The following is a 14206-nucleotide window of genomic DNA, read 5'->3' on the forward strand; positions in this document are numbered from 1 at the left end:
TAAAACAATAAAATAAATACAGATGTTAAACATTCTCAGAACCTTTCAATTTGGATTTCACAGGTTTTTCAATTTGTATTTATGTTCTGCGTGGAATCACCGAGACCGAGACCGCGACGCGAGCACTGCCCCAACTGCACAAAACGCCCCCAACACGAGAGAAAGCTGCAGCCGACCATACCGCCCGCCGCGCCCTGCGCGAAGGCTCTTGACGCGGGACGCGGCGGAACCGAGGTGGCGCCTGTGCCGCGGTCCCAGGGTGGACGTTACCACAAAAGCCCAAATGACTCCACACTTCAGCTTTGTACACCGACAGCGAACTATATTAACGCTAACATTAGTGGCGTGCCCTAATGCTAGTATTTCCTGTCACTGTTTAAGTTTAGAGATGAAGACTGCCATCTAGCAGTCGGGATATGAACTCAAAACGAAACAACTGCCATGAATCTTGTATGATTATTATTATTTTTTTTTATATCGATATTCAGTTTTTGAGAATCGATACAGTATCGACAAAAAAAAAATTTGCGATACTCGCGTGTATCGATATTTTCTTACACCCCTAATACTACTGTAACGTTGAGTGCTTATTCCTGAGAGGTGGGCATTTGACATTGAGCTGGGATCTTTGGAGCCCCATCTGCAAGAACAAACAGTTCATTGCTCATATTTGTTTTATTGTCTGCTTGCTAGCTTCTTTGATTGTTCAGTGTGTTATAAGGATGGAAATAACAAAGTTTGTCAAGTGTTTAATTTGTCAAGTGTGAGTCATCTGCCTAGGCTGGGGTTGTGTTCAAGCACTGAGATAGAAAAGATGCCCGCTGTAGACGCTTTCTCTTTGTTTTGGTGTAAGGGAAGGAATCTGCTGGCAGAGACATACAGGGCTCTCTTAGGCGAGAAAAGGAGAAGGTCATGGGTCAAAGGACACAACCTTGCTTGATCCCAAACTAATAAAGCATTCTTGGCATTTTTTAAAATACAAAAATAAATCACTCTCTCAAACAGTCCACTGTTTGATACAAAGTCCTAAACATGTCCAGCTAGTTTGTCAGCTGGTTCTGAGCCGAAGAATAGAGCTTTATGAAAACATCTGACAAAATGCTGTCAGGGTTACATTTTACACCCCCCCCTCAAAAAATGCATTAAAAATTCTGCGCAAAACTACAGTTCGAAAGTTCAGGGTCAGAAATAAATACTTTTATTCTGCAAGGACAGATCAGAAGTGACAGTAAATACTGTATATTTGTAATGTTACAAAAGATTTCGGTTTCAAATAAATGCTGTTCTTTGAAACGTTCTGTTCATCAGAGAATCCTGGAAAAAATGTATCAAGGTTTCCACAAAAAATATTAAGCAGCACAATTGTTTTCAGCATTGCCAAAAATAAATCAGTATATTAGAATGTTTAAACTGGAGTCACAAGAATAAATTACATGTTTTATAAGTTAGACATTTTTTATCTGTTTTTGATCAAATAAATGCAGCCTTGGTGAGCATAAGAGGCTTCTTTCAAAAACATTAAATCTTGCCGACCCCAAAAAGGTAGTGAAAAATACTTCAAATTTACAAAACAAAAATTATAATAATAAAAAACAATCAGCTGTACAACAAATACTACCATGTCTAAGTTCTTTAATGTATCATTATTTTTATCACATTATAGTAATTGTGCTGCATTAATAATGATACTTCTGGAAAAAAAAGATCATAATGCAAAAAATTTTAAGTAGAGCTGCACATGACTAGTTCTTTAACGATACTGCACACACTGTGATTCATGCCTCACAAGATGCATCACAATATCGAAATATTTTGATTGAAAACAAGCCGAATGGAAAGACACTCAGCGGAAAGCATGAATCTGCAGTATCAGGTGCAGTCTTTCTTGCAGTTTGCCTCATCTTTTTTTCCATACCTTACTCTTAGAAGCATCTCTGACCACAGTGAGAAACTCTTTCAGAATTGGTTTCAGAATTTATTCTAATTTTCGTCTTTCTTTTAAAGTAACTGTAGGTAATATAAATTAAATTAGTGCAAATACCTAAAAATCTCGATTGCTGTATTGAAAGATTGATGCAAAAAGAACATTTCTTTGTTAACATTGGTTTTAAAGGGGTCATATGATGCGATTTCAAGTTTTCCTTTCTCTTTGGAGTGTTACAAGCTCTTGGTGCATAAAGAAGATCTGTAAAGTTGCAAAGACTAAAGTCTCAAATCCAAAGAGATATTCTTTATAAAAGTTAAGAGTCAGCCACACCTACCTAAAACGGCTCGTTCTAAGACGCCCCCAACATGTCTACGTCACTATTTGGGCGGCGTTATGCAACTCTTCCCACATCTTCACGCAAAGAAAGTATGCGTAACTTTTATTCTCGCTGTAGTATTGTTGCCACCACCGCCATGTCGTGAAGGCGCTGTGTGCTTCGTTGCGAAAGCGAAACTACGTTGTTTGGCCTTCCAAAAGAGGACGATATCGCTTTGTCATGCCTGAGCATCATATGACCCCTTTAATGGTGTAAATTATTATTTTATTCTTTTGATTTTGAGGTGAAAGATGACAAACATTCTAGACAGGCTTTGTGAGATGCACAACTTCTTGACATCATCTTGGCATGTCCCAAATATTTGAGAGATTGCTAAAGAACAAATGAAAGTGTAGTAGTGTGATTTGGGTTGAAATGAAAGGAGCAGAGCCCTATGGGTCACATATGGCACTTTTCCACTGCATGGTAGGGCACGGTATGGCTCACTTTTGGGGGGTTTTCCACTGGGTACAGTACCTGATACTTTTTTCAGTACCACCTCGGCTGAGGTCCCAAGCGAGCCGTACCGTTACCAAAATGTGACGTGTAAACCCTGCTGATCACTGATTGGCTGGAGAGAATCGTCACTACCTGCGTCATTGAACTTGCGATACGAGACACCCAGACCCGCTAGATTTAAATCAACACAGCCAGCGTAGGATCGGACACAATTTTTTTTTGAATGAACGCAACTGTTTTGAACGAGCGCACCTTTTTTTAAACAATCAAAAAATGGTTTCGTGGTCTGTCGAGGAAGTACAGACGTTCCTCTCGTTGATAGCCGAGGAGCGGATCCAGAGAAAGCTTGATGGGGCGACGCAGAATGAAAAAGCAACGTGTATAATCCACTTAAAGCGGTACTAAACTGCAATGGAAGCGCAAACGGAGTCGTGCCGAGCTGAGTCGTACCACGCAGTGGAAAAGCGCCAATAGTTGCACAGTGTCACAACATAGTACTGTCGTGCAGTGGCATTGTCCAGTGCAATCCTGTACTATTAACCTTTAAAAAGTACATGACAGGAACCCAAGCACACTTCAGATTCTGCATTTATTGTGTGTTTTTGCTTCAGTTCTCAGGAGAGTCATTCCCAGAGTGCCCATCCTTTATACAGCCACGGCGTATGCAAGTGGTCAGGCTGCGATGCTGTGTTCGGAGACTTCCAGTCATTCCTCAAGTGAGTCAACAGCTCTCATCCTCTGCGTTTTATTATGCTGTTTGTCCTGTTTGGAGCTGTAATCTAATTATCATTTCTGAGTGTGCTTGCTGCCTTTTTTACAGCTCATTTTATGTGCTTCTTTCCCTTTTACCCTGTTCTCTTGTTTTTTTTTGTCCTTATTCACTCCTTCCACTGTCTCAAACCTCCATTTACTTGTATATATGTATATTCCGCCCATGTCTCTTTATTTTCTTTCCGTTTCCTTCTCTCTTTCCGTCTTTCTTTCTCTCTCTCCCCTGTGGTGTTGCAGCCGTGGGGCCCCTCAGGGTTGAGCTCAGTGCACTGATAAACAAAGTACCCATGGTGATCCTGGCCATCCCTCCCAAAACAAACAACAGGAGGATGTTTATCTGTGCCCCTTCCACTGACCCTGACCCCTGACCCCTGCACCCAGTCCAAGGCCCCGCCCTGTCTATTGCCACAACACTGCCTTTGTTCCTCAGCTCAGGCGTAGTTGCACTATTAAAAACATGTTCCAATCTATCACATCACACTGAGATTCACGTGCCGCACCTGAGAACGAGGCGCTTAGCCTTCGTAATAAGCATTTTTCATTCACAAATATGATGATGCCATAATCACGAAAATTGCATTACTTTAGTTTTTTCAGAATATCAGATTCTCCCTCTCTTTATTCAATAGAAAATTCAGTACTGTATTGTCAAGGAGACTATTTCATGTTTATATGTTCTAAAAAGCAAGTTATGGGTTGGAGGGATTAAGAAATTCATTTTTGTTTATATATTTTTTGTTAGAGGAGGAGTTGTTTGAGGAAGTTGGTTGGATGAAAGCCTTGCACAGATTTTCTTTGAACACAGCGCCCTCTACTTCTCAATAGTAGTATTGCATCCTGTACATTTATGTTGATTAGTAATGTATGATATAGGATCAAATCGTTCTTTTGAATTCATTGTTTTTAAATTTTTATTCAAACTCATTCACATTGCATGTTTGGGAGTAAAAAGCTGAGGTGATGTTGAAATCATAATCGTAGCAAAAATATGCACTATAAAAGTTTAGAAGACTTTTTTTCTAAAGAAATTAATTAATTTCACTTCAGCAATGATGCATTACATTGATCAAAACTGACAGTAATGGCATTTGTAATGTTACAAGAGAGTTTTATTTCCAATAAATGCTGTTATTTGAAACTTTTTTTTTTTTATAAAAAAATCTTGATATATCATGGTTTCCACAAAAAATACTTCAACATAAAAAAAAATTAAACATTGATAAATATTTCTTGAGCAGCAAATCAGCATATCAGAATGATTTCTGAAGGATCATGTGACACTGAAGACTGGAGTAATGATTCTGAAAATTCAGCTTTGATCACAGAAATAAATTACTTTTTAAAGTGTATTAAAATTGTAATAATATTTCACAATATTTCATGTTTTACTGGATTTTTGGTAAATGCAGCTTTGGTGAAAATAAGGGATTTTCAAAAACTTTTTACCAACACCCAAATTAAACAAAAATGCAATCACTTTTTTTTTTTTTTTGCCAGTTCATCAAACAGTTCAAATGATTTGCTTGAATCAAACTATATAACTGTAATATTGTAGTATTCTCCTAATTAAAATTTGTGTTGGCAAATGAAACTAGACTTATATTCTTAGTCAACTTTGGGCAGGACAAGGCACGTTTATTTATATAGCACATTTCATACACAGTGGTGATTCAGAGTGCAAGAGAAAAAGAAAAAATGAAAGATGTGTTTTAATGACAGTCCTTATACTGAACGTCTGCATATGTGTGTTGTGTTTTTCAGGCATTTGAACAGTGAACATGCTCTGGATGACAAGAGCACAGCGCAGTGCAGAGTTCAGATGCAGGTGGTTCAGCAGCTGGAACTGCAGGTAAGGCTTTACAAACATTCAACACAATTGCTTTTGCTCCAAACGGAACTGGTTTTTGATATGGTGTATTTAATTCTGATTAGACTGAAGAAATGTTTGTTTTCTGCTTTGCATGTAGTTGAACATCCTGCTCTAATCTGAGCTCTAATCTTTTTCCTGTTCTGTATGTACACATAAAGAAAAACCATGTGAATGCTAGACAACAGAAAACTCCAGGTTTATCAGTGGTACATCTCCGTTGTGTTTGTGTTTGTGTTTGTCAAACAGCTCGCCAAAGACAAAGAACGCCTTCAGGCCATGATGGCCCACCTCCATGTCAAGTCTACTGAGCCCAGACCTGCCCCCCAGCCAGTACGTCACTTTATTTGCCATTTACTCTGTTTGATTAAACACATTTGTGTAGTTCTGAAGATACACTTAAGATTGCTGGTGAAAAATTACACTTTTTTTGTTGTTAGGTGAATCTGGTGTCCAACCTCATGCTTGCCAAGGCAACCGTTCCCAAAACCACTCCCTCTATGAGTCTTTCCCAAAGTGCCACAGCCCCGTCTACACCCTTCACGTCACTCCCCCAGATGCCCTCCGTCATCATACCCACCAGCCTGCACAGCATGGGACCCATCCGCAAACGCTACTCTGACAAATACAACATAGCCATGGACCAAGGTGAGACCTCTGACCCACAGTCAGTGTAGTGCAGTGATCCGAGCTCTACAATAAGAATGACCCTAAATCAGTGTGAGAGAAATGTGGGCCAGTGGAACCGTCACCTGCCCAGTAGGGTTATTTCAACTTTCAGAAAAGGAGGATCCTGCTCTTTCTTCAGTCCACATGTAACATGATTTTAAGTCATAAAATTATTTTCCCCAAAAAGAGTAAAAGTTCAATACAAAAATGTATTTGCGGTGTATGCAGAAAAGGATAGGTCCTGCATGACTGTAACATTTGTTGTAGTAATAAAGTAATAATGTAGTAATAATGAGAATAATATTTGTAATAAAAAGAAGATTGCTAGCATCTCAGCATGTAATCTCTTTTTTTGGATACAGAGCAAATTAATTTCAAATATTGAGTTTTTACTCTTTTTGGAAGAATTTATTTCAACATTCTTGCATTGATTATTTCTTTGTAAATAGATTTTCTCTCTGTCTGTCTGTCTGTCTGTCTGTGTCTGTCTGTCTGTCGGTCGGTCGGTCGGTCGGTCTGTAAAATGCATGGAATATGTATTTATGTATGTGTTAAGCTTAAAGTTACTACTTAGAAAGTTGCTACTTACTACAAACTTAAATTTTAAGTTTAGAAACTTGCAGCAAAAACTGTTTCATAAAAATCTATTTAACTTCTGATGCTTAATTTAAGGATAAACTGCTAAAAATTGACATATTTTAACTCTGGGCCAGTGAAAATATTATGGCATGCAAAATTTGAACTACAGTTGAAACGTCTAATTTTTTTTCTTAGTTTTATTTTATTTTTATAATGTTTTGTAACACATTATTACTATTGTTTTTAATTTGTTCAGATGTTTCCAACCTGTAAAAATGATAAACTATTGCACAAGCCTTTCTTTCTTTCTTTCTTTCTTTCTGTGAGAATTACGTCCGCATACATGGAAAACCCTATTTAAAAAAAAAAAAAAAGACAGAATTGCTTTGATAAATGAAGTGTAACTGACAGCACCCTTCTCCTGTGTCTCATAGATATTGTGCAGAATAAGGAATTTTACCTGAGTGCTGAGGTCAGGCCTCCATTTACATATGCAGCTTTGATCAGGCAGGTAAGAAACCATCATCAAGGTCTGCACCATCATTTCTCCTAAGACGGCCATCAAGCAGGATTTCTGAACAAACTGGAGATGAAGTTTAGTTAGACGTTTGTTTGTGTCTTTCATCAGCTGCCATATGAGATACATGTTCCCCTTTTTAATTTATAGGCCATTTTGGAGTCTCCAGAAAAGCAGCTAACACTAAATGAAATCTACAACTGGTTCACTCGAACATTCGCGTATTTCAGACGCAATGCTGCAACGTGGAAGGTAACTGAAAAGATATAGTCTTGAACGGTTTCCTGTGCCTTGGATCAGTTTGTTAATTTATTCGGTGATCTCAGAATGCAGTTCGCCACAACCTCAGTCTTCACAAGTGTTTCGTACGAGTCGAGAATGTGAAGGGGGCTGTTTGGACAGTGGACGAGCTGGAGTTTCACAAAAGAAGGCCACAAAAGATCACTGGGTAATTGCAAATCTCATTGCAAAGATTTCATTTGCACAGATTCCTCTGAGGTCATTGTTGCTGATGACACTGATGTCTGTTTCTTCAGATCACCTCTGGTGAAGAACATCCAGTCCAGTCTGGGTCAGAATCCCGCCCTGTCTTCTCTGCAGGTATGGAGTCATTCATGCACAAGCTACCGTTTTAATAGTTTGAGGTTGGTAAGATTCTTAATATATTTTAAAAATGTAATTTATTCCCGTGATGCAAAGCTGAATTTTCAGCATCATTACTCCAGTCTTCAGTGTCACGTGATCCTTCAGAAATCATTCTAATATCTTTACTGTCACACTTTTGATCAATTTAATGCATCCATACTACATCCATACTTTGGAATGGTAGTGCATTTAACTTGTTTGTAATGTCAGTGTTATTTCCCTTGGTCTTTAAAACATTGTTTCTCCTCAGGCAGCGATGGTGGACAGCAGTCTGTCCCTATATGGCTCAGCGTCCATGGGAGCGTCGAGTCTGAAGGCTCTGGCCAGCGCACTGCATGAGGACATGAGTTCTCACGATCATGACGAGGGCTCCCACAGCGACTCCAGCCTGGAGCTCTCTCCTGTGTCCACACTGTGAGTCCACTCTCCTGCCTGTCCGACGTCACTCACATAAACCCTGAGAACATCTATCAGCCACTGACTGCTGTATTCAAAGATTAAAAAAGGCATTGAAGTTATTTTGAGTAGAGTTAGTAAGATGGGGGAAGATGCCCCCTTAAGGTCAAAGTGCATTTACTTTTAGAATGTGCAGGATGATGATGATGATGCATCAGCCCGTGTGTTATTAGGGGAAATAAATAGAAACATTTGCTAAATTAGTTGTCATAGGACAAAACAAAATAATAATAAAATAAAAAAAACCTACCTGGAACAAGAGGAAAATAGAAATTAAATCATAAAAAACTTTTGATATAATTCTTATTAATAAAAATAATTTTTATATATAAAGTGTCGTTAATGTAGAATACTAAATCAAATATTAAAAATTGTTTTGCCAATTTATTTAATTAATTAATTAAATGACCAGTGACAAAAAGTAGAATCCCAGTAAAAAAAGATTCATCTGAAAGGTAAATTTATTCTATGACTTACATACAGGCAAATTAATATATACTTAAGTTGCCCATATTTTAACTGAAGATATGTCATAATGGCAACACTATGAATGCAAAATATTTTCACCCAATTAGCCTGTATGTTTTTAAATGTCTGAAATGCTAGTCTAATTTATGGGAAATATTGAATAACAACTCCATTATTGTGGGGCATCATCTTATCCTAAAGGTTTAATCTTACCTTTTTACTTCAAAATAAAAAATTTAAATAACTGTTCTTCCCCAACAGGGTTATTATAGTTATCTCAAATTAAAACCATACAATAAACATTTTCATTATTTAAATATTAACTGAAATAAAACCTTTCTAAAACCAGCTGGTTTCAAAGGCAACATTTCTCATTTTCATTTTAATTTGATGTATTTCAATAATTAAAACTGAAATAAAAAATTGTATAAGAACTATAAAGATACTTAAGAGAAAAATAAAAAATACTAATAACAACAAAATCACTAAAACGTTTCATGTAAAATGAAAGCGGAAAATATAAAAATAAAATCTGATTCAAAATATTAATAAACACTAAAATAGTATCTCAATGATACTGAAATAACATTACTTCACAAATATAAAAAATGTGATAGATTTTTTTAGAAATTATAATAAATATATTTTATATAGAGTATACATCTTTCTTTCTCTCTCTCTCTCTCTATATATATATGTGTGTGTGTGTGTGTGTGTGTGCATGTATAATGCATGAAATATGTATTTATATATGCGTTAAGTTTAAAGTTACTAAAAGCTTTTCAACTTTAATTTTACTTAAGTTCAATTTTAAGTTTAGAAACTTGCAGCAAAAAAAACGGTTTCATAATTCTGTTTCACTTCTGATGCTTAATTTTAAAATAAGCTGCTACAAATGGCCATATATTGTAGCTCAGGGCCAGTGAAAATATTATGGCATGTAAAAATCTGAACTACAGTTGAAGCATCTGGATTTTCTTCTTTGTTTCTTTTCTTTTTATGTTTTGTAACACTTTACTACTGCTTTTAAATGTGTTCAGTATTTTTGTGAGAATTACGTCCAAATCTAAAAACAATAATGTAATTCAATATAACACAATGTAATAGGTCACCGTTTTCCAGAGACAAAGTTAGATCAGTCAACCTCAAAACTGTTTCGCCTGTCAAAATCTCACAGATGTTGATATTCAGATTAAAAGACAAAATGAAAAATAGCATAGCGATGTGATGAGTTTTCTTACTGTTTGGGTTTGATCCTGGCTGACGTGAGCGCTCTGTGTTCACAGGCATCAGTCTCAAATCAAAGAGGAGCAGATGGAGGCCGAGGACTACAATGGCTCCATGTCTCCAGAGACAGAAGACCAGCACAGTCCAGACACCAACGAGCACGACTCGGCCTGCCAGCCGGGGTTCTCCTCGTCACCTCACTCGTTCCACTGCTGAGATCCTCACCCATCCGTCGGCCCTCTGACAGCTGCAACTTTTCCTTTTGGGAACAACCATTTATTTATTGTTTCGATGTACCTGTTTCTGTTGTATGCAGTGGTTTGACCTCACTGGTACTAAAGGGCTCCTCTGTGTTTGCAAATGTCGCCCATCAGCTTGCAGAGGACAAAAGAGGGCGCTGTAGACTACACGTCATCTTTGGTTTGTATGTTAAACACTACGGCACCTGAACTCCCATCAACCGCTTTCCCTGTCAACTGAGGAAAATGAATTTTTAAGCTGTCTATGATGAGATATTTGGCTTTCCACAAAATCTATTCACTGCAGCTGTGAATGCTGAATGAAAAGCTGTTTATTGTTGATGCAAGTTTGAATCACCTCTGCCTCAAATACTGTAGGGTTAGTCAGCATCAGGCTTGAGTTCGCTTAAGTTCATGGGGCGCTGACGATATTTCGATGGGCGGCCCAGTGAGGCTGTAACATAGAGGACCTGACGACGGCCCCGGTAACGTGTGGCCTTAAATCTCGGGCTACTTATTGGTAGAATGGAAAACGAAATTGTGAATGTCTTTATCTTTTTTTACCTCTGTTTTTTCAAGATAAAAACAAAACCAAAGGGGAACATTTTATAACCAGCACTTGATGATGAATGTTTTTTCAATTGTAGTTTTTGATTTGTTTTTCACTTAAGTGTGTACAGAAGGTTACTGTATCTTCATTATCCAAAACATTTTCACGAAGGAAATTCACAACGGTCCCAATCATTCGGTTAATAGTAAAGCTGAACCATTTTCTTTAATATTTGAGTTTTCTTTTGGATAAGTTTTTCGCTGTTGTCGAAAGAATCAACAGTTACCAAAGATTGTGAAAGATGTTTTGATGTTGTGTACCCTGTTTACATTGTCCCTTTTGATATGGCCAAGACTAAGAAGTCTTCATTCGATGAGTATAGGATGCGTTTAATGTCAAACTCGTGACATTTTGAGCATTTTGTAACCGTAATCATTTGATCTGACATCTAGTAATTGTACCACAGAGAAAAAAGTAGATGACAAGGAAATAATGAATAATTGTTGACTGAGTAACTTGTTACACATGTCCAAAAGAAATATATGAATCAACTGTCAGTTTGTTCAATAATTCTGAATAAATGGCCTTATGATTAATAAATTCTTGTATGAAAATGTGAAAAAATTATATGGTGTCAGCTTTTTCCATTATAAATAATTCTTTAAATGTATAAATTCACTTTTTTTATTTATGCAAATATAAATATGAATGGTGCATTAAATGCACAACAAAAGGGTACAAAATAAAGTTAAACATTAGACTAATCCAATCTGAGGTGTATGAATATGTATAATACACACACACACACACATCTCTCTGATTTAAAGTCTGATACATGATGATGGTGGTAAGTGAATAGAATAGTGCATTAGAACTGAAATAATTCACATCATGCATTCAGATTTGGTACCATGACTTTACATTTATTATATTTTTCACTTGTGCATACACTGAAAAAAATTACATATGGTAATAATAAAAAAACTTTTCTTATCAAAATCCTTCCATGTAGTCTTTTTTTTAAACTTTCCAAGTCAGCTGCATGTGTGAAAATATATTACTACATAAAAAGATCAATAAGAAAATACAGAATACAATATATTAAAGTCATAGACGTGTCCTACAATCTGTCAAAGACAGAAATAACTTGTTGATAAAGGTAAGTAAAATAAATGGCACAGCTTAAAGTAACTGATTGAGTACATGGCCACGTCTTTGGTAATAAACAGCTTCTGGTGATCGTTAAATCATTACGCAAAGAATGAAGGTGGAAACGTCCACCTGTCCAATCAGTTTAAAGACTGGTTACATTCCAATATAATGTTCTACTACACAATATGGTAGGCAATGGTACAGCATGATGCATGACGGTCAGTTGACAAAGCTATGGGTTGTATATGATGTGGATGGTTATGAACCACTGTCTGCCTTATTTTATATTTACATAAATATGAACAGTGCATGAAATACACAACAAACGGGGACAAAATAAAGTTCCTTCCTACTCTAAAAGTAACCAGATTCCCTCTGGGTAATTATCACATGACCATCAGCCTTCCATTATGACATCATACTACATGACATTTAAATCTTCCTAATACTGGAACTCCAGCAGAGCACAACAGCTGCTCAGCGTCACGACTACGCCATGTCTGGTCCTCCGTTTCTCCGTCTCAAACGCTCAGTAACTTTCCCTATCATTCGCAGACACCGGGCCAGAATCAGAAACTACGGAAGCTTGTTCCACCAAAGGATTAAAAACAAAGGTAATTGAGTTTTTCACACAACTTGGACTTTTTCTCTCAATTCTGAGAAATAAAGTCAGAATCGCAAGATGTAAACTCAGAATAGTGAGACATAAAAGTCAGAATTACAAGATAGAAACTCAGAATTGTGAGATATAAACAGAATTACGAGAATAAAAGTCAGAATTACAAGATAGAAACTCAGAATTGAGAGATATAAACAGAATTACGAGAATAAAAGTCAGAATTACAAGATAGAAACTCAGAATTGAGAGATATAAACAGAATTACGAGATATAAACTCAGAATTTAGATATAAACAGAATTACAAGAAAAAAAGTCAGAATTACCAGATAGAAACTCAGAATTGAGATATAAACAGAATTACGAGAAAAAAAGTCAAAATTACAAGATAGAAACTCAGAATTGAGATATAAACAGAATTAGGAGAAAAAAGTCAAAATTACAAGATATAAACTCAGAATTGAGATATAAACAGAATTACGAGAAAAAAGTCAAAATTACAAGATAGAAACTCAGAATTTAGATATAAACAGAATTACAAGAAAAAAAGTCAGAATTACAAGATAGAAACTCAGAATTGAGATATAAACAGAATTACGAGAAAAAAGTAAAAATTACAAGATATAAACTCAGAATTTAGATATAAGCAGAATTATGAGAAAAAAGTCAAAATTACAAGATAGAAACTCAAAATTGTGAGATCGAAACAGAATTACGAGAAAAAAGTCAGAATTACAAGATAGAAACTCAGAATTTAGATATAAACAGAATTACGAGAAAAAAGTCAGAATTACAAGATTACAAATTGTGAGATATAAACTTAAAATTTCAAGAAAAAAGTTAGAATTGTGAGATAAGTCGCAATTACCTTTACTCATTTATAAAAAAAAAATTCAATTGTGGCTGAAATACGTTTCCAGTAGAAACCATGGCACCTCCTTTCCAGTTAAAAGGACAAAAACACACTGAAATTTGGCTTCCGAATAAAATAAACATTTTCAACCATAATTTAGTGTGTCAAAACTCAAAAACCAAGTTGACATCAATATTTCTAAACTGATGATTGTCATACTGTGGAGACTGTTATCTGTGCAATTCAGAAGTTTGAGTGCATATAACAGATTTATTTTATTCATGTTATATAACAGTGCTTTATATTTTTGAAAACCCCTGCTGCCAGGGTTGTTTAACAATCTTAGTGATTGTATTTCATAAAGTCATTTACAATCCCATGAACACCAAAACAGCTCTATAAAGGCAAAACCACAACAGACTGCTGGCTTTAGTTTGGTTACATTCTGTAGTATATTTTGGTTTTAATGTGTTTTGGCATCATGTTAGTCAACAGTAAAGCCCTTGTCTTTGCCGAAAAGTCTTAAACTCGACAGAAGGTGCAACATTACAGTCTTGTGGTGTGCGGCAGTGTACGTGAAGATAAACCATCCTCCTCGTCCCCGGGGCCCTAGCGTCTCTGTGGTGCCAGCATTACTTTGTTAATGAAGTTGACGATGGCAGTCGCGGGCTGTTCGGGATCCAGCTCTGCAAAAAGATGGCACACATTCTCCGCCACGCTGCCGGGCTTCTTGGCAACAAAACCAAATACTCTGAGAGGAGACAGAGAGATACGCGAATGAGCGACTGGGGATAAAATATCAGTCTTGCAATCCAAATGAAGAGTGAATGGACA

At 36.5% G+C, this 14206-nt stretch overlaps 2 protein-coding genes across 7 annotated transcripts in view; one reads left to right on the forward strand and one right to left on the reverse strand.

The window, feature by feature from the left end:
- LOC107727024 (forkhead box protein P1-B-like) overlaps nt 1–11368 on the forward strand; it is a 52149-nt gene extending 40781 nt beyond the window's left edge. For both annotated transcript variants that reach the window (XM_016536774.1, XM_016536775.1), the window contains exons 8-17: nt 3374–3478; nt 5295–5382; nt 5650–5733; nt 5841–6048; nt 7083–7159; nt 7316–7417; nt 7492–7613; nt 7702–7765; nt 8061–8224; nt 10021–11368. In XM_016536774.1, coding sequence (XP_016392260.1) covers nt 3374–3478; nt 5295–5382; nt 5650–5733; nt 5841–6048; nt 7083–7159; nt 7316–7417; nt 7492–7613; nt 7702–7765; nt 8061–8224; nt 10021–10177 — 1171 coding nt within the window. In that variant the 3' untranslated portion in view covers nt 10178–11368. The remainder of the gene's footprint in view (nt 1–3373; nt 3479–5294; nt 5383–5649; nt 5734–5840; nt 6049–7082; nt 7160–7315; nt 7418–7491; nt 7614–7701; nt 7766–8060; nt 8225–10020) is intronic.
- Nucleotides 11369–13404: 2036 nt separating this feature from the next.
- Nucleotides 13405–14206, reverse strand: part of LOC107727022 (tensin-2-like) — a 61402-nt gene continuing 60600 nt past the window's right edge. For all 5 annotated transcript variants that reach the window (XM_016536769.1, XM_016536770.1, XM_016536768.1 and 2 more), the window contains one exon: nt 13405–14123. In XM_016536769.1, coding sequence (XP_016392255.1) covers nt 13982–14123 — 142 coding nt within the window. In that variant the 3' untranslated portion in view covers nt 13405–13981. The remainder of the gene's footprint in view (nt 14124–14206) is intronic.

This window comes from Sinocyclocheilus rhinocerous, unplaced genomic scaffold, assembly GCF_001515625.1.
Source record: "Sinocyclocheilus rhinocerous isolate Xijiao unplaced genomic scaffold, SAMN03320098_v1.1 scaffold666, whole genome shotgun sequence".
Lineage (NCBI taxonomy): Eukaryota > Metazoa > Chordata > Actinopteri > Cypriniformes > Cyprinidae > Sinocyclocheilus > Sinocyclocheilus rhinocerous.